Genomic DNA, 19,145 nt, shown 5'->3' with positions numbered 1-19,145 from the left:
ATGATATATTAGATGCTTTTTATCAAACACTAGAGGAGTTCAAGGGTTTTTCTTTTTTCCCTTTCCTCCTACGGACATCTACCCATCCTACAAATTTATCAGATACAATAGAGGATAATTGCATATCCTCATTTTTCAAAGAAAGATCCATCTCTACCGCCTCCTTAGAGTGTGGGACATCCCTATCACTATCTGAATGATCAGACTCGTGTGGGCATTTCTTCCCATTGTTTGTAGCCATGATTAATGTTGATGAATTTTCATTCTCCATTGTTGGAGGCTTCTTTTCCACTGAGGGTGGAGGTGTATCAACCATGGGCTGCATAGGATCTTGTGAGGCTGAAGAATCACTAAATGTCTTTTCTTGCTGAGGGTTGACCTTCTTATTACTTGTCACGTTCGTGAAGTTTAAAGTTGCATTTTGATCACGCCAGCCACAGTTGGGTTTTCACGGCTATAGGGACCTTGACACCCATTTAGAGGAAAGACATGCACTTTGAATATGCCTAGGCTACTGACAAGATCTATATCTAAAAGTTATGTTTTCATAGTCTAGAGGCCGATGGAGTTCATTGTTATTCCATTTTAGGATGATTTTGTCTGAGAGGCCTGCACTTAAATCCAATTCAATACAAATGCAGGAAAATGAGATGAACCTGTTAGTTAGTCTCTCACTATATATTTTAACAAAGCATCCAAGAGCGTTTCCAATAGCTTCAAGGAAATTTGGCCGAAGCCACTAGAGGCGTAAGTTTGGGAGTTTTACTCAAACCAGAGTGGCCAAAGTCTTCATGTAGAGCGGGTTGAACTCTGGAAACCATGGCCAAATTGAGAGTCCCACACAACCCAAAAACCAGGGACCCTAGTCAAAAATCCTCTGCCTATCTTCAAGATCCTTGAAAATGACAACAAAATATCCTTTGGAACAAAATAGTAGATCTATGTTCTGTGTCTGATTCTGAAAAACCCATTTCTCGAGGGCTAAAGTTGAGGGCCAAAATCCATTAAAACGATAAATGATTGTATGTTGACTATAGAAATTAATCTGTAATTGGTTGTAGAGCACATTCATCTAATCATTGGAGGTTGCAATGATTATTCCACCACAAAGGGTTGGCCAGGAAGAGGCTTTGAAGGTTGAGAGCTAGAGCCTGAATTGAGAGCTTCTTTAAAAGAGAGGGGTTTTGAGGCAGAGGATGTCCCATTCCCTTTGGCCCCTTACTGTAATCTGATAATGAGGGAAATATAGGCATCCTTCTTAAATCAATAATCCCTCAGAGTGTTTTCCAAATTTAATTGGTCCCCGCATTAAGGAGTCTCATACTCCCCTCTGGAATACTTGTATGTTTATAAATTCTATCTGCAATTGACGATACAGCCTCCCATTCACAAACCATGAGACACAAAGATTTTCCAAATAGTGTTTTAACAAATATGGGGAATTTCTTGACCTCGAAATCACCAGTGCCATCCAACGACTGAGTGGCATGAGGTTTTGGAACCAAAGGAAGCCTCTTGGATACCAAGCCTAACCAAGCCTCTTGGATACCAAGCCTAACCAGAAAATTTTGTCCAACAATTCACCAGTAGCCCAGTTAGTAATTCCATCAGTATTATGGTCGACGGTAGGCATGGAGATGATGCCAAGCCCGATATGTTGCTTTACAAAGTTCTTATGGATAAAACCCTCACTGTAGATCAACTTCCCACTAGTGTTGTTACCCTCGGTGAAGTCACCGCCATGGCTCATGAACCCTGGGAGTGCTTGATGGAATGTTGAAACCTTAAAATGCAAGGGCATACCGGATCGACCAACACAAAGGGCATTGAATTTCCTAGCCGTCTTTGGCACCTCATCAACGCGGCCTCCACCACAATTGGGTCGGCTAAGGTATCGTCGACCTGCAATTCAAACAAATTGTCGACTTACAGTTCAAACATAATTATTGGAACTAGCAACCTATGTTCGAAATTGTTTGTCCTCATCTTCGAAAGCTTCGTCCACTTGCACACTACAAATTTTAAGGAGATGCGTTAAAAAAAATATTTTCACTCTATATCTAGATGTGGATATGAAGTAACCTAATTTATACTAACTTTTAAGAGAGATAAAGTAATTAAAAGTAAAAAAAATCTTATTTTTTCACCTTTGAGTGTGAGGTAGATGTATAATTTTGATACTTAAATAAACTACTTGAATATTTATGTTAACTAATTTATTTCAATATCAAATATACACATAAATATATATAAAAAAATAGAAAAAAAATGAATCAATTTAATTACTTCTCAATAAAAGTTATAAGATGTAGATGTGTAATTCATTTAATTCTTAATATAAAATTAATATGACATTTTAATAATAATAATAATAATAATAAATCACTAGGTTATAAATAAAATGTTTTAATATGTAGGTTAAGTATTATTGATATGTACTTAAAAATATGTCAATAAAAAAACATTTTAATATGAACAATGTGATTCATAAATAAAATTGCAATGTCTATGTTAAGTAAAATATTTCAATTATATGATATATGGTTAAAAAAAAACATGTATATATTATATAATGTAACTACAAAAAGAAATTTTATGGTAAAAACATTTCAAATAATTCCATGATTGTACAATTTGGGCATTTTTAAGGTATATTCTTAAGTCAATATTGTATCAAATATAGCAAAGATTAGGGGCGGAAGGAGAGGGGCTGATCCTCACTAATCTTGATGGAAAAATTGAAATCAAATATTCATGAGGTTTAAGTAAGAAAATCAACAATCAAATTGAGATTTATGGTCTTCTTTTGGGATTGAATTTAGCTCACAACAAGGGAATCCTGAACCTTATCATATACTAGGAAACTCTATGATCATTATCCAACATTTTATCAATAACACATATCCTCCTAAAAATCTCCTTAATCTCTTCTTTAAAAAAATTAACCATACTCTTAGCCTTTTTCCCTCATTTTCTCTCTTTCACATCCTTTGGAATCAAAACTCTGAGGCCAACTACTAAGCAAACTTACACGGCCTATTGGTTAAAGGCTTGAAAGAAATCAATGGCAACAATGGGACATACCCCATACCATAACTATACATGTCTATTCCTTGCCCTATGTATCCCTACTCGATCTGTGAGTTTCGCTGGGTGAAACCCACGAGATGAGGGTTCAAATCTCATTGAGTATATATATGACCTATTGTGTTTTGGCTAGAAGAGTAGGCGACCCCATAGAGGACATCTTGGCTCTTGTTGAGGCATAAGTTTCCTGCTATTGTGAGGGTTACAAGTTGTTGCACGTAGCCTAGGTTTATAGTGGCAGCCAGTTAGATTTGACCCTGGGTCTGTTCAGGATAACTCTCACCAATTACCAATGATCCTAGATTCAAAAAAAAACTTTTCAAACCTTAAAAATAATAAAATCAAAACTCCACATGCCTTGAAGGCCAATTGTCATGGTAATTACTAATAACAATACACGGCTCTCATGTGTGGGATGCCATTATATTCCTCCAAATTCACCCTTGCAAAGTACTACACAAGGCACCGAGACCACCTCCTTCACCCTTCGTATTGATGGCTTTGGGGCACTCTGGAGTTTTAATTACGATGAGATGGATCTCACGTGGGAAGGTTGTCTCCCCATAGTTAAAATTATGGCTCAATTTGGCCCTCTCATTTCTCTATCTCGCCTCACCCTCCGTTGCAGCCCTCCTCTCCTTGCCTTCTCTTTTCACCTAGCCTGCTCGCCTTTGCAAGAGTTGTGGCATTTACGTGCTTTTGTTCTAGGTGGTTTTGTAGCGAGCCCCTTGAGATTGACAGAGCCTTTTTCATAGGTAGTGTGAGACCCTGGCTCCCCCATCCCTACAATTCAATCTGGAAAAATTCTCTTACGGGGAACTCTTCACAGTGATCAACGACAAACTATGTGCGTGGATCGACTTTAGCTTCTAGTGGCTTGATGGAATTGGGCATCTCAAGGTCTATCTGGTTCACATTGATTTCATTTTCACTCCCCTGCTTTATTATATTTAGCCCTCGCCTCGCCTCGCCTCGCCCCTCTGTCTTCCCTTCCCTATTACTCCAAGCTCTCAGTTTGGGAATCCTCTGATCTTATTCGCTCCCCTTGTCTCTTGTACATTCACCACAGCCCTTTGACCCCTTTTCTCTTCCACGTGCATTTATCACAGCACTGTCTGTCTATGTTCCCCCTTGGCTTCCTCTCAACTACCCCTCTGACCAGATAACCATGTCCTCTAGTCTTAATTCCTCAGGCTCCTATGGAAATTCTCCCGGCGACAAAAGCAACGATCCATGGGAGACTATCCACATGAAAATTATAGGCTTAAAATGGTGAATTCTCCAGGAAGATAATCTCCTAATTCTTGTCAGAGTCCCTCAAACTCATATCTTCTTCTGAGTCCCTCAAACTCATATCTTCTCGTCAGGATGATGAGATTGATAGTATCAGAAGATAGCCTGAGTATCTCCAAAACAATGGTAATGTTGCAGAGAGTGAGAATCCTACCAGAACTACTCCATGCCCAACTCAGGAAAATCTGAATTTCGACTTGAACGGACCAACCGATGAAGACCCCCTTTTTCCTCTGTAATGAGAATTTATTGTAAATTTTCTTTTTCGTGGTCTCAAATTTACAGAATCTATGTATGTCATACTGATATTGTAGTTTTTTTTGTTATTAGTTATGTAGTTCCTCCCCTAACGACTTTTTGAGAATGATGAAATGTAATGATTTTTTTTAATATTTGTTGCGAGTGGGTCAGGGTACTTTTACTTGGGAGCATATTACATGTATTTATATTATGGTATATATATTGAAGAAAAAATGATAAGGGTTTGTATATTGATAGGTATAAATAATAGAAACTTAATGAAAAAATGTAAGGGTATAAAAAATGTTAAAGAAAAAAAAGACACCTACAATATCCATTGAAATAGGTTTTTTTTAAATGGGAAGGTGTATTGGGTTCATATTTGTAGGCGGTTAAATAATGTGATTTTAGAAGTATTTTCCAATATATAATCAAATTAAAGATAATGTTCACTATACCATGAAAACACATATTTAATACAAATATATACTCATTACTATTTAAAAATAATCTAACAAAGATTGACTAGAATTGAGCATCTATAATTAAAATAATTCTATATCAATGAAATAATCAATTCAAAACCATTTTATTGACAAAGTTATTTAAAATATAATCAATTCAAAACCATTTTATTGACAAAGTTATTTAAAATAAATCTATATAGATAAAATAATAAATTTAAAACCGCTTTTATTAATAAATTTATTAAAAATATTCTCTCTAATATATAGTATCACTTATTTTTTCACACAATAATAATAAATTCAAAACCACTTTTATTAATGAATTTATTAAAAATATTATCTCATATTAATATCACTTAATTATTTTACATAATAATGTGTATTACATGATAACGCCCTTAAAAGGGAATTTGTAAAATTAGACTTTGATTTTTAAAATAAATTTAAAATTATTTTTTTAAATTATGCCAGGATGATAAATGATTTATAAATATATAATTATAGTATGATAAAAATATTAATAAATATATTGTTATAATATAATAAAAATATTAATATTAAAATAATATTTATACAGAGTGAAAATATTATATTTTAAAATAAAATTAATATTATATTTCTTTTAATAAATCACATCACCCTCCTATACAATAAAATTAGATTTGTTTTATCAATCACAGCTCAGGACACGTATCCATCAACTAGTTTATTTAATTGTTAACCACTGAATTTAAACACACAGCTGTGAACACGTCACACTTTTATTTTAGATAAAATACAAAGAGCACATCCAAAAATAAGTGTTTGACAAATATTGGTATTTTAAATAACTCCATGTAAATACTACATACCTCTCAAATCAAGATTTAGCCAATCCCTTGTTATACTCGACATTAATTTTAAAAAAAGAAGAGCAGAAAATATTCATGTTAAAATATTCCCAAAATATAAAAAAAAAGGGGTGCTTTTGCGCTGCAGGTATAAAGTATATTCACTGTATATTTCTACAAACCTTGAGAAATTTTTAAACACATCAATTACAGTGGGTTCAATAGACGCATTAGATTAAAAATTTCACTGGGAGTCACAGTAAAACCCTTTAATATAAACGAGATTAGTGCCAGGTAATATTCATAGGTTTTGGTAGGTAGAGAGTGTACCTCAGTGGTGAGATTTATCTCCGATTCTTTAAATCGCTTTCGGTGAAAACGACCATACAGAACTGTGTCTGTTCAGCTTTTTCAAAAAGCTTTATAATGGGCATTTAGATTGTCCTGCGCATATCAGAATTCGGTGTTATCTAATCATAAGACGTTTGGGAGTTTCAAGTTGAAATCTGGAACAAATAATTAATAATTCGGTGTTATCTAATCATAAGACGTTTGGGAGTTTCAAGTTGAAATCTGGAACAAATAATTTTTTATTAAATCATGGTTCTTTGGTTAGTTAAAATGTGTTTTAATTGTATATATATAGAGTTAGTGACATTAAAAAATCCCTAAAATATTTAAAGCACTTCAATTGGAGAGAATTCACCATTCAAAATAATGATTTAAAAAATCTTTACCATATTCTGAAAACGGTTACACTACTGCTGAGAATTCTGCTAACCCAGAAGCAAAGTTATGCCTGTATCAGTCTGAGACTCTTCCTAATTTTTAAGGGAGCCGTTTACCGAGCGGAGGAATGGTTCTCACTCTTTCTAATTTTTAAGAGAGCCGTCTACCGAGTCAAGTGGTCGGTATCTGTGTAAAAAAATTCAAAAAATCTGGTAGAGACAGTATTTGAATTTATGGTGGAAATAGATTCAGCATCATCAAAAACGTTTAAAACACCAAAATTTTAAAGTTTAACAATTATAACTTAGATTTACAAAAATTCTTGACAGATTTTCTCTGCATATAACCAAAATTTCCATAACTTTCTAAACAACCACATTTTTAAGCTTTTGGATTGGACAAAAGTCCTTCCGATCGTACCAAATCCCAGGGGCAGACGCGCTCGAGATTATGAAACTCTGCTGCCAAATATGGAGTCGAGTTCTGTTGATAAAGACAGAATAATTACATCCATATTCATTAAATGAAAAAAAATGTAGCGAATAATATCACATTATTGTATTTTGAGAACACTGACATAAATGCTCGAACAAAATCAAATTGCCTATAAAAAATGAAAAGTTACAAAAACAGACGTGACGTACGGCAACAAAAAACAACTCCCGTGCCCAACGACAACTAATATGGCACGAAACGGGACACATGGAAAGTACGCCAACGATTTTCCGTTGACCGTGAAGTTTCAAATTCCGACAAAATCCAGCGCAGCATTGGGATCTTGATCAAAGGTTCCGTAATATCAATTTGATTTGCAGAGTAAATAAGGCACAAAGATCACGCACTCTCGTGTCTCTACTCATGACACTACATTTAGTTGCGTCGGCTACTTTTACCGATCCGCATCGGACATAACCTAGTATCTGAATTTAGAAACAGCTCAAAGTCGCAGTCCGCAAAAATGGCACGGCCTTAAGGGGAATTTTTAAATTTAGGAGGTAAAATGATGATAATAATAATAATAACAACAACAGCAATGAATTGCTCAAAAGAATGGGGAGAATTTGGTTCCAATCGATCCAGTGTTCAATCCCTATCCCTATCTGTGAGCAGTCACCAGAGTTTCAATAAATCGCAGCCCGTCGAACCTCGGCGCGAAGGCCTCCTCGACTCTCTCAGAATTCGACTTCTGAGAAACTGCCATGTCATCATTTGTCGATTTGGCCTGTAAACACAACCAAAAGACCTTTAAATTCAAGACAAATTCCGAAAATTTTCATCTGAAATTTAAAAGAAGCAAAGAAAAGAATAAAAGCGGATCTAAAAATCTAGCGTTAGAAGGAAGTGTTGACTGACCACAGGAGATGATGCCGTGACTCGGATCTCGTGGTCGCTGAAATTAATGAACGCTTCAGATGCGACCGCTGCAGCTGCACACATGAGTGCGAGGAGCTGCCTCATTCTTCAATTCTTCTGAAAACAACGCTTCGAAGAATCGAACCTCCGACCTGAGAGAAGAAACCCTTACTTTACAATAGCAAAAGAAGATCTCCTCAAACTCACGGAACAAACACCTGAATATCAGGTGTACAGACTGAGACAGACTAGTAATTAACGGTTTCACATTGTCTGCGTCAATCTGAAGGCAGAAAGAGAGGCCCTGCGGGCTGCCCGTTTTATAAGCGTGCTACACTACCGACGAGAATGGCGAGGACTTTCGCCTACCGTTCATTTTTTATTAGAAGAGGGAAACGAAATAGAAAAATACGCAAATGATCCGTCAAAGTGAGGGTGAAATAGAAAAATACGCAAATCAAAACCCACTATCCGTTTTTTTTTTTGTTTCTCCCCGCATATCTTTGGAATCTTTCTTTTATTATTTATATTATAATGTATAATATTTTGTTTTATTTTTTTAAATGAAAACTAGCCATAGATTCTATTAAAGAGGTTTGAGAGTAAAACTCAACAATGTTACATTGTATCATTGTTTGGAGATACTAATTTTATAGCTATTATCTCTTACTTCTTCCCGTAGCTACATTCTAGATACATCATCTTTAGACTTACAACACTATGATCTCTTTACATCTTTTATAAAGGTCCTAGAAACGGTCTAGGCCAAAAACAAAATTTATTTTTCATAAAAAAATATATGAGGCTAATTATGCAGCTAGGTTCATTTGTCTAACTTTCTTGAAGGGTCTCTTACTGGAATCAACAAAATTTATTTTTCATAAAAAAATACATGAGGCTAATTATGCGGCTAGGTTCATTTGTCTAACTTTCTTGAAGGGTCTCTTACTGGAATCTTATCCCGTTGGAAGTACCAAACCTTCACTTCATGCTTCGAATGGTAAAACCTAATGGTGGGAATGCATTGGAAGTACCAAAACTTCACTTCATGCTTCGAACGGTATAACCTAAGATGGTGGGAATGCATTCCATTCAAACTAAGGGAGATTTCCTAGTTGATAATGTTATTTTTGATGGACACATTGAGTCTGAAGTCTTTTGAGAAACGGTTGGTATATGGAGGCAATAATACGAGAGCAGATATAGGCTTGTTTTCCATGTTATCTCATTATTATTATTACTTCAATGAAGCATATATGGCAGAGCACTCCTCTCTCCATCACTAAGCATGCCCAGAATCAGAGGCAACAAGATCTTTACGAAGGTCATATTGGCCTTGGGTCCAAGGAGACTAACAAAAAGAAAGGTAGGGGAAGACTGAAAAAGAAAGGTAGGGGAAGACTGAAATGGAACAAGGAAAGTGAGAAAAACTGCTTAAGGGATCATTCAGAGGAGCCAAAGACCTGTAGTGATTGTAGTCATGTTGACTAGAGCAAAATCAAGTCAGGGATAAGTCAAAACAACATGGAGCGGCCACACTTCACGAGAAACGAAACGAAACGAGAAACGACAACGAAACGAGAAATAGAGTTTTGAGGTTTCGCATTCAAGAAACGAGGAGAGAGAAAAAAAACATTAAAATTACTTTAAAAACTCATTTACTAGAATACCAAGTATTCCAAACCCATCCTTCTTCCTAGCAGTTTTATTATGTTAACCAAAATTCAACAATATATTAATGAACTATTGGCTTTAGCATGCAACAAAACAAAACACCAACAACAAATTAACAATTTAATGAAAGTAACTAAATACCTAGAAATGTCATCTTCCCTTTTAAGTATATGTTGAGTGGGGATTGCTCTCTGTTGAGAACCATAGATTTGTGTATTTAGGTGGACAGATGGGGAAAGATCTGTGATCAGCTTGTACAGAGGATTGCTGGTTATAATAAGAAGAAGTAAAAATCTCGGTTATAGAATGACCATCTGATTCATTCCAGAAAGTTGTGGGGTTAAATTCTTCGTCTTCTTCCATTCAGAGACATACCTATTGGACCGTTAATGATTTTATTGAATAATTATCTAACATAATTAATAGCCCCCAACTGAGACATTCCAGATTTGCAGGTGTCACAGGTTTGCAGGTTTCACAGTTTCAATCCATGATCTATACAGAACGAAACTAAAGATATTAAACTCTTGACATTAAAAATAAATACCAAATCATTACTTCAATCATTGAAAATTTATTCATCCTAAATTGTTCCCCTAAGCTGCGCAACTGGAAAATGAAAGTAGTTGTCTCTCTGCATGCCGTGCGTTTTGCGCAATGCTTTTTTGGGACGAGAGTTAACCGGAGTTTCTAAGATGTAACCGAGGAGAAACCGGTGATGACTAAACCTTGTGGCATAAAACTGTTGTAAGAAAAAATGATCCATTTCAGAAAAAACAAATTTAGCACCAACAAAGACTAGAACGACGTTGGGAACGACGTTTTCCGTACCGTCTCGTTTCTAATGTGTTTTTCTGTAGAAACGGTTGTCGTCGTCCCGTTTCTGGTAACATAGGCCATAAGGGTTGACTTTGGTAACTAGCTTCGTGACGTAGCAAACATATGCCTCAAACAATTTTTCAGCACTCCTTTGTAGGCAGAACTCGTCGACTTCGACCACAGATTGAATGGGAAAAAACTTTTTGCCACTATCCAACATGCGGCTTGACCACTCATGCGGCTCGATCCAGCAATTCATCGTCCTCACAAAATTCTTCCCTCTGGTTCACAATCGCAGCTGCAACGATCAACACACCATGACCCTCAAATTCTATAGATTTCTCCCTCTGTCTCTCTTCCATGACCTCCTCAGGTTGTCTTGAGACCTTCACACCACCAAGCCTTCACATGGCTCTAATACCATGTTGAAACTCACAAAGTGATCTTGTCGGTTGCATTACAGATAAGGCAATTTATACAGAAGCACAGCCGGAGAATCCACAAGGATTCCATCGATTGTCTTTATTATTTACCTAAGCTAACCAACTCCTGCCAAATCCCTGCTGACTGGCATTGATGACCCGTCGTCATATAAACAGTCACAGACGACGTGATTAATATTCTAACAAAATCATGAATGGATCGATGCCCCTCCAAGCAATACCTTCCCACTTTTCCTATGTATTCCATGATTACTCCTAATTGTCAACTACAACAATAACTAGGGATTTTCCATGATAAATGGGGACTGCTATGATAAAAAAATGATTGAAGAAACAAGGGTGTTAGCATCTGTTTGTATTCTTTTGAATATTACATAGAGTGTCGAAAATTCTGGAGCGAGGTGAGTGTGTGGGAAGGCACGTGTCTATCAGAAACACAGAAGACCCACGAAAAGAGCTTGATCATTGCATTAACAAACATAGAAATTTATACACAGAGACAGTTGTAGATGCTACAGCAATCTGCCGACTAACATTTATGGTTCAACAACAATGGCTGACTACCGCCGCTTGCTGCTGACTAACATTGATGACCCGCCGACTTCTAGAACCTGCACTTTGAAACATCTACTGTATTATCTAGATTAATCTAGCAACTACATTAATGAGGGTGGTTGGAATTAATGTCTTCCAACACTCCCCCTTAATTCCAACCATATACTGTAAACATATTCTTAATTGATATGCCTGCTGGTCTAAGTCTCAGCTAGGCTTACAACAAAACATTTCATTTTTTCCTTCTTTGGAAATGTTCCATTATCTTCTAAAGAACTCCGCGTAGAGAGAAGACGGCAACAATGGATGCCGAGCTGCTAAATATGGTTTGTTGAAGCCTCGAACTCACAAAAAGCTAGAAACCCTGGTGGCCCTTCATGTGAGGAGTGCCGAGTGCTATGAATGCCCTGTGAACTCAGCCATTTGAGTCTAGAATCAAGCAGTCATGATACTCCATGTTATCACCCCAAGAAACTCACCTAGGTTGTATATCAGTGATGCTCAGGAACATTAAAAATTCAACAGTTTTGTTGGATAAAATGATGGATAAATGGAAGATGTGCAACACCTTTAAGCCAGATAACCACTCCTACTATGATTTACCCCAAACATGGGTGAAGACCCCCAAACTACAAGGCTTTCAACCACCAACTACTCACAGCTTAAAGTAAAAGTGATGATGGAGAAGACTGATTGCACCAGCAGATGCACAAGGCTTTGTGATGGCCAGCTTCAACCAGTTAGAAGGTCTGCAAGACTACTATTCCATATACAGAGAGGATGACAGCTCTCTGGTACTAGAATAACAGCAACCTGCAAGCAATTTTCAATGAACCACTAAATTTTAACATAGAGGTGGGATGACAGCCCCTCAAATGCCAAATATTCACAGCACATCAACTAAATGCAAAGCAGGCAGAGCCTAGAACATAGAAGAAGTGAAAAGCAAGCAGATGATAGCAAAAGAAGCTTGTATTAATGGAAATCAAGACCAGAAGCTGCAGGTCTCATAGTATTAACAGTCTCCAGAAGTTGAAAGGCTACAATAAGCTCTCATTCATCAAACACTCATCCCCCTCATTCTATCTTTTTTTTCAGTATATATGGTGTTACATTGCAATCTCTCTGTTAGCTATGCGTGGAGGAGCCCATAAATGGCCACCAACCACATTTACATTCAGAAATGGGGCTGCTGATACAACTCTGGCTGTGCTGTAAATGGATTTGACCCCTCTGTTGCTCTGCAGTCCTCCATTGAGCAGGTGGCGTGAAAGACCAATGGAACCATAACCATTGAATGCTCTGAACTCCCCAGTGGTGTCCTGTTTCCTCCTCGGCCATACTGCTGATTAAATGCTGCTGCTGAATCATTAAACGGCTCTATCATGACTGTTTTGGCTTTAAAACAGTGAAACGCTGCCCAAACTATTCATTCCCGCCCATCACTGCTTCCATGTTGACTTTTAAAAGGTTCAGGCATGGTTTATTCACTATCGGGTCGCCTTTTGGGTCGCAATTCATGTTTAAACAAGCCCTCCTTTGTTTTTTAATAGTTGACCAATATATGCAAAACTGCCGCAAAACCATGAAAAATGGCTTTGGCGGATTTGAAATATATATATATTTTGCTTTAGAATCCTTTCGGATCCGAGAACCCATCGCAATCGCACCCGCCAGGCATCCTTTATATTTCTTTATATTTCACAATACACAGAAAATGCGCCCCAAACCATCGAAAATGGCTTAAGCGCGGACTTGAGATTTTATAAGAAATGATTCATAAAATATCGGGTCCGACCCATCGGGTCCGAACTCCATCGCAATCGGCGCTTGCCCAAGGCTTCCCTTTGTATTTTCTTTATACAAAGAAAATACACAAAATACATTGAAAACGCGAAGGGCGCGGACTTGAAAAAATATGAAATGGAGTGTTGTGTGGTCGTCGGGTCCGGCCCATCGGGTTGGAGGTATGTCTTATTTAAAAGCCCCGCCCCCTTTAAAAACACTAATAGCGATACGCTGATAGTGATATCGGCGATCGCTCATCGCAAAACATAAAAGCCCCAACTTCTTTGATATTGCCGATAACGATACTGCAGCGGACCCGAAACATCCATCAAAAGGAATTCATAGCGCCGTCGGGTCCGGCCCATCGGTGACCGCTCATATATATGCGAAAGGCCATGCTCCATTGGAAATGCCGATAGCGATACGCCGATGCGATATCGGCGATCGCTCATCGCACAATAATAAAGCCCCTTTGGTAAGTCCTCCATTGCGATACGCCGATAGCGATATCGGCGATATATCATGTCGCTGCCACTGCCATCCCCCGACCTGCGATATGCCAACGCGATCTGGACCGTTGATCGGCCAAATCCAACGGCTGAGATTAATGCGGATCCATAAGCCTACGCTTTTGATTTTTATATGGTTTTTGGGGTATTTCCACCTCCCGATAGTGTATTTCTGCCCTCCAAAGGGTTTTCCCCTTGCAATTTTTTCGATCGGTGGAAGACTTTTAGCCATAATTTGAGAATTTGAACAGCAACCATGGATCTTTTGGCACCATTATAAGTATAATTGCAGCCTTTGAGAGTGTTTGAATCCATTTTTTATTCTTTTGCATAGCAGAGCTAACACTCCAAGAACAGGAGAGGAGACTCCGCAAAGCAAAAAGAAAGATGAAAGCAGTAAAACTCCAAGAAGGTCATAACGTCAAAGTCAGGTACCTGTAAAGTATAAAGATTATGCATTAATGTCTCATGTTATGAATGTTGTAGAACCTTCAAGCTATGATGAAGCTAAAGAATATGAAGAATGGAGAGATGCAATGAATGAAGAATATAACTCTATAATGAAGAATGACACATGGGAATTAACAGAGTTTCCTATACATAAAGAAGAGACTGCGTTGTTGTTTGAAGGCTGTTGGAGCCATTAGAGTAGAGCAGCGACTATCTAGAGAAAAGCGCATGAGATAGATTTGTTGTGGAGAGTTTCGGCTGTGGAGAGAAAGCCGATTGTGGAGATTCGGTGGGTTGCTGTTAGTGAGCACTGTTTGTGATAGCCAACCTGTGTGGAGAGCCAAGTAGAAGGTCACTGGTCTGATTGGAGGAGCCTGGAGGACCCAAAACTTGATCGGTTCATTACTGATTCTTGTCATTGTGCTCTTTGAAGAGAGCTTTGCTTCCTTCATTTTTCTTTGTTGACATAGTTGATTGATTCATGTCTTCAACCTCTTTTGTCAATTCTTACATAGTGGTCTCTCTGCTTCAACATAGGCTGATTATTTGCTTCACAGGACACATATCAATCCTTGCTTCACACATGTGATGATCCTTACTTCACACATACAAATGTATGTCGATCTTTGCTTCAGACACAAGATGATAACCACAACAGATGACTCGACTTAACAGACGATCACTCACAAGGTCAATGGAACAGGGGACTGAAGACACTTCAACACTTAGTGACAGCGGCCCTCGTGCTCAGATTCACAAGAGCAGCCGATCAACAGCTCACTGTACCAAGACAAACAACATAAGCATCTTCTCCATATGCAGTTTTTCCTCCAATCGTGTTGCACAGCGGCTCTCACGATCTTCACTCAGACCATACCAAAAATATATGAGGGGATCCCGAGACAGACTCCTCAACGCCTTATTCCTTACATGGAGCTAAACTCAATACACAGTTCTACAACACTCAGCCGAAACCCTCGGCTTTGATACCATATCAGAAACATGGAAGACTCACGAAAAGAACTTGATCATTGCATTAACAAACATAGAAATTTATACACAGAGACAGCCGTAGATGCTACAGCAATCTGCCGACTAACATTTATGGTTCAACAACAATGGCCGACTACCTCCGCTTGCTGCTGACTAACATTGATGATCCGCCGACTTTTAGAACCTGCACTTTGAAACATCTGTTGTATTATCTAGATTAATCTAGCAACTACATTAATGAGGGTGGTTGAAATTAATGTCTTCCAACAGTGTCCTCTACGTGCCATGAGCTAGGAAGACGAGGGAGGAAGCCCTCCAACCAAATGACTAGTAATTTTTTATCATGTAGAAAATTGTAGCTTATCATAACGAATCTTTAGGGAGGCATAGTTTTTTGGATCAAGCCTTTGCATGCTAGCTCTCCTTTAGGGAGAGTATTTCCAATATTGGTCATTTCATTTGCTTTCAAATTGTCACCCCTCGAAACATGATAACAATGAGTTTTAGGGATGAGACTGAGGAGGTTCATAATCCATTTGATAATCAGGGCTAGCTTAAGGTCATTGGGGAGAGACTGGATTAAAATTTTGGATAGGGTAAGAAGAGAGTTTCTAATCACAATAATATCTTAATTTTCCAAGTGTAAAAATTGTTTTATTCCCTTCTATAGAGCATACCTCATCGACATTGTTGGTCGCCTCTCCCAATCCCCAACCAAATTTATATTCTTGGTTATTCTGTAAGTGAATGATCATCCTCCACTGCTCTTGCCACTTCTTTATAATATATTTTTATTTTATACTTATAGAAGTAGATTTTTTTCTCTTAGTTGAAATTTAAGAATATATTTTATCATGAAATTATGGATTTTTGTTATATAAAAAATGTGTTTTCAAATGTATAAATAGATTGAAATACCTTGAAAAACTTTCAGAGCACTTCAATTATACACATTTACCACCTTAAACTTATGATTTCAAAATATCTTTAATTAACTAAAAAATATATACACAAATAATAAATAAATATTGAAGACTTAAAAACTCATTTTCATATATTTTTTTAATTATTTCAAAATAATGAAGAATAAAGTACTTTATTTTATTCATTTATAATATATTTTTTATCATTTCTAAATTAAGAGTAAAAAATTCTTGATATGTTTTAGTACAAAATAATTTTATTTTTATTAATTATCATTTTAATAATAAAGATGATTATCATTTATTAATATTTATTTTGGTTTATCAAATTAAATTAATAATTTTATTTATTATATTGTTTTTAAGATATAATTGGGAGATATTTGAATATTTTGGATCACACATTATAAACTTGGATATTAAATTTAGTTATAATAGAGTTTTCAATAATATTTATATTTTGGATCATATCTCAAGAATAACATTTATTAATGGTTGTAGTGATAGAAAATTTCTCATTAATCATGTTAGTTATCATGTGCTCTTACATTAAGTATATGTTAAGTATATGATTCTTTGTGGAGATTGGATATGGTGTATTGCATGGAAGAAAGTAAAGATGCATAATATATTTCACTAATCCATGAGAAAATAATGTGAATCATATATTTCACTAATTAAAGAGAGAAGAATGTGAAAAACCATTAAAATAAAACAAATTGCAGACAAATAAAAGAAACAACAAGTAAAACCCCACTCTAAATAACATTTAATGTATTACATAGCAAATAAATGGTTAGAATACAATCTTTATGCTCCAACAAGAGTGTTCAACAGGTAGCACAAGGACTATAGAGAAATCTTGGCAACATAACAAGAAGCTAAAACTTACACTCTTGTTTCTTCCAACCCAAGACGAAATAAATAGGCATAACAAAATCAAACCATTTTTGGCTTTCCAATTCTACACACTAGAAATCACAAGAAATTAATTGACCAACTATTGCATATCATTACTTTCCTTCTAATGCTCTACATTTGTTCCTTGCCAATAGTCTACATTGATTCTCTATTATTCCTCTACATTTATCCATGACATTGGTCAACATTTATTCCTTGCTATTGCTTAGAAATCATTACTTGCTCCACTACAAGACTACAAGGCACATGATATCCCAACATTCTCCCACTTGTCATCTACCTTGCAATAGTATAAAGAAAAATGCACTAAACTATGAGCTAATTGTTGTAACACCCCTCCTCCCACACTTACCCAAGTTCACTAGTCCACCGGGGTAAATATGTGACAAAGAGTTACTATGATATGACACAACCTCCTAGGTACAGTTAAGGAAGTGGAATTGGTAGACTAAAACCTTACTAACCAACCTCAGGAACTACAAGACCCCCAGGAGCTAACCAACCAGTTCAGGTTCCAAACCCCTGACTTAACTTGACTTTAATGATATAGACTCCTAGTCGCTCCCATGACAAGGAAAACCAACGACTATAACCCTCCAGTCGCTCCCTTAAGTTTGCTTACCAATGGTTATAGACTAAATTACTCAGTTTTGTGCCAACGACCCTGAGATCTGAGCCACTTTTTCAGGGCTAGGATCTAGACCTCTTCCCAAAAAATGATGAAACTCTCAAAAATGATAAATGTCACAAAGTCAAAACCTTTAATTTAAAACTTGATCAAGGACTTAACCTGACCCATCATAACCATGACATACATTTCATCAAACACATCATGAACATGTAATCTGCAGATCATAATTACATATTTGAATATAGGGGTCTCATACTTATATGAGAATCAACAAGAATGTATAATGCCCTTTCATAATAGCTACAAAAACATCTATTAGGTCATGTATTCAATAACCATTCATTTTCTAATCAAAATATGTTAAGAGCCATAAATAGAATTTGTCATAAAACCATGCTTACAACCAACATAATAACAATGATAGAACAACCATCCAAGCCACATGATAACAAGTATAAACACTCATTAATTACAAGAGGAAGGAGCTTATATTAACATATGCAAATCCAACCAAGTCAGGTACTTCCATGTACCACCCGACCATAGATTGGGTTGAACCAAAGCTCTCTTTCATCTAATCCACCTTGTGCCATATTCCAAGCATGAATGTGGGATCTCATGGAAATAACCAACCAAAACCAGACTAGGACTTCCAGAGGCCAAACCACCTCAACCTTCAACCAGTGATTCCACCTCACGGTTAGACATCACTAACCATCACCAGATCGGTCTTTACCCAAGTTGTCTAGGGCTCCAAAGCGTTTGTTCCAACCCTGCTCCAGGACCAATAACTCAACCCACAACTTTCGCAGGGCTCCAAAGCATTTTTCCAACCAAGGATATAAGACTAGTATCTCAACCCACCAAGGGCTCAAGTGCATTTTTCCAACCAAGGCTTCCAGGACTAGTAACTCAACCCAAGTTGTTCCAGAGCTTCCAAAGCATTTGTCCAACCAATGCTCCAGAAACTAATAACTCAATCCACAACCATAAGGAACATGAGCACCAATCAGAAAATAAATGGGAAAACCCACAACACCATGGCTATCCAGGAAATGGAAAAGCTAGGCAAAACCATTGTTAATCCAGGAAATCTGATCCAGGTGGATGTTCGTGGCCACCCACCTATCCCATTTGGACCCCCACAACTGTCTCTTTCAGTGTTTTCAGTTTCCTAAATTGTAGCACAGTTTACTATTTTTAGCAGTTTTTCGGGTCCTGAACTTCCGGAGCCGTTTTGAGGCCCTAAACGATGTTTTTTGGGAAATCTGGGGCAACATGGGTCCACCCATGTTTCCTCCCAAAGTTGTAGTGCTCGGATAGATCTTTCTAACGATCTATTGTACGCATCAAACGGAGATCGTAGGCCAAAGTTACGACCCCGGGAAATTGATGTACCAATTTACCCAAACGGGGCCCACAATTTGGCGTTTCATCTTC

The 19,145-nt window shown here is 37.1% G+C and overlaps 1 protein-coding gene and 1 pseudogene across 1 annotated transcript; both read right to left on the bottom strand.

Moving 5' to 3' along the window:
• LOC149221223 (magnesium-protoporphyrin IX monomethyl ester [oxidative] cyclase, chloroplastic-like) overlaps positions 1-5,981 on the bottom strand; it is a 54,608-nt pseudogene extending 48,627 nt beyond the window's left edge.
• A 1,285-nt stretch (positions 5,982-7,266) lies between these two features.
• On the bottom strand, positions 7,267-8,381 carry LOC149221222 (uncharacterized). Its single transcript, XM_089382922.1, has 2 exons — positions 8,000-8,381; positions 7,267-7,868 (listed from the first exon to the last, which is right to left on the bottom strand). The coding sequence occupies exons 1-2, from the start codon at positions 8,102-8,104 to the stop codon at positions 7,743-7,745; spliced, it is 231 nt and encodes a 76-aa protein (XP_089239048.1). The 5' UTR covers positions 8,105-8,381; the 3' UTR covers positions 7,267-7,742.
• Positions 8,382-19,145: the final 10,764 nt, after the last annotated feature.

The sequence above is a fragment of the Pinus tabuliformis genome, chromosome Q (genome assembly GCF_031772625.1).
Source record: "Pinus tabuliformis cultivar Carrire ecotype Pingquan chromosome Q, CPIR1, whole genome shotgun sequence".
NCBI lineage: Eukaryota > Viridiplantae > Streptophyta > Pinopsida > Pinales > Pinaceae > Pinus > Pinus tabuliformis.
The sequence above is the reverse complement of the archived record's forward strand: the minus strand, read 5'-3'. Positions and strand labels throughout refer to the sequence as shown.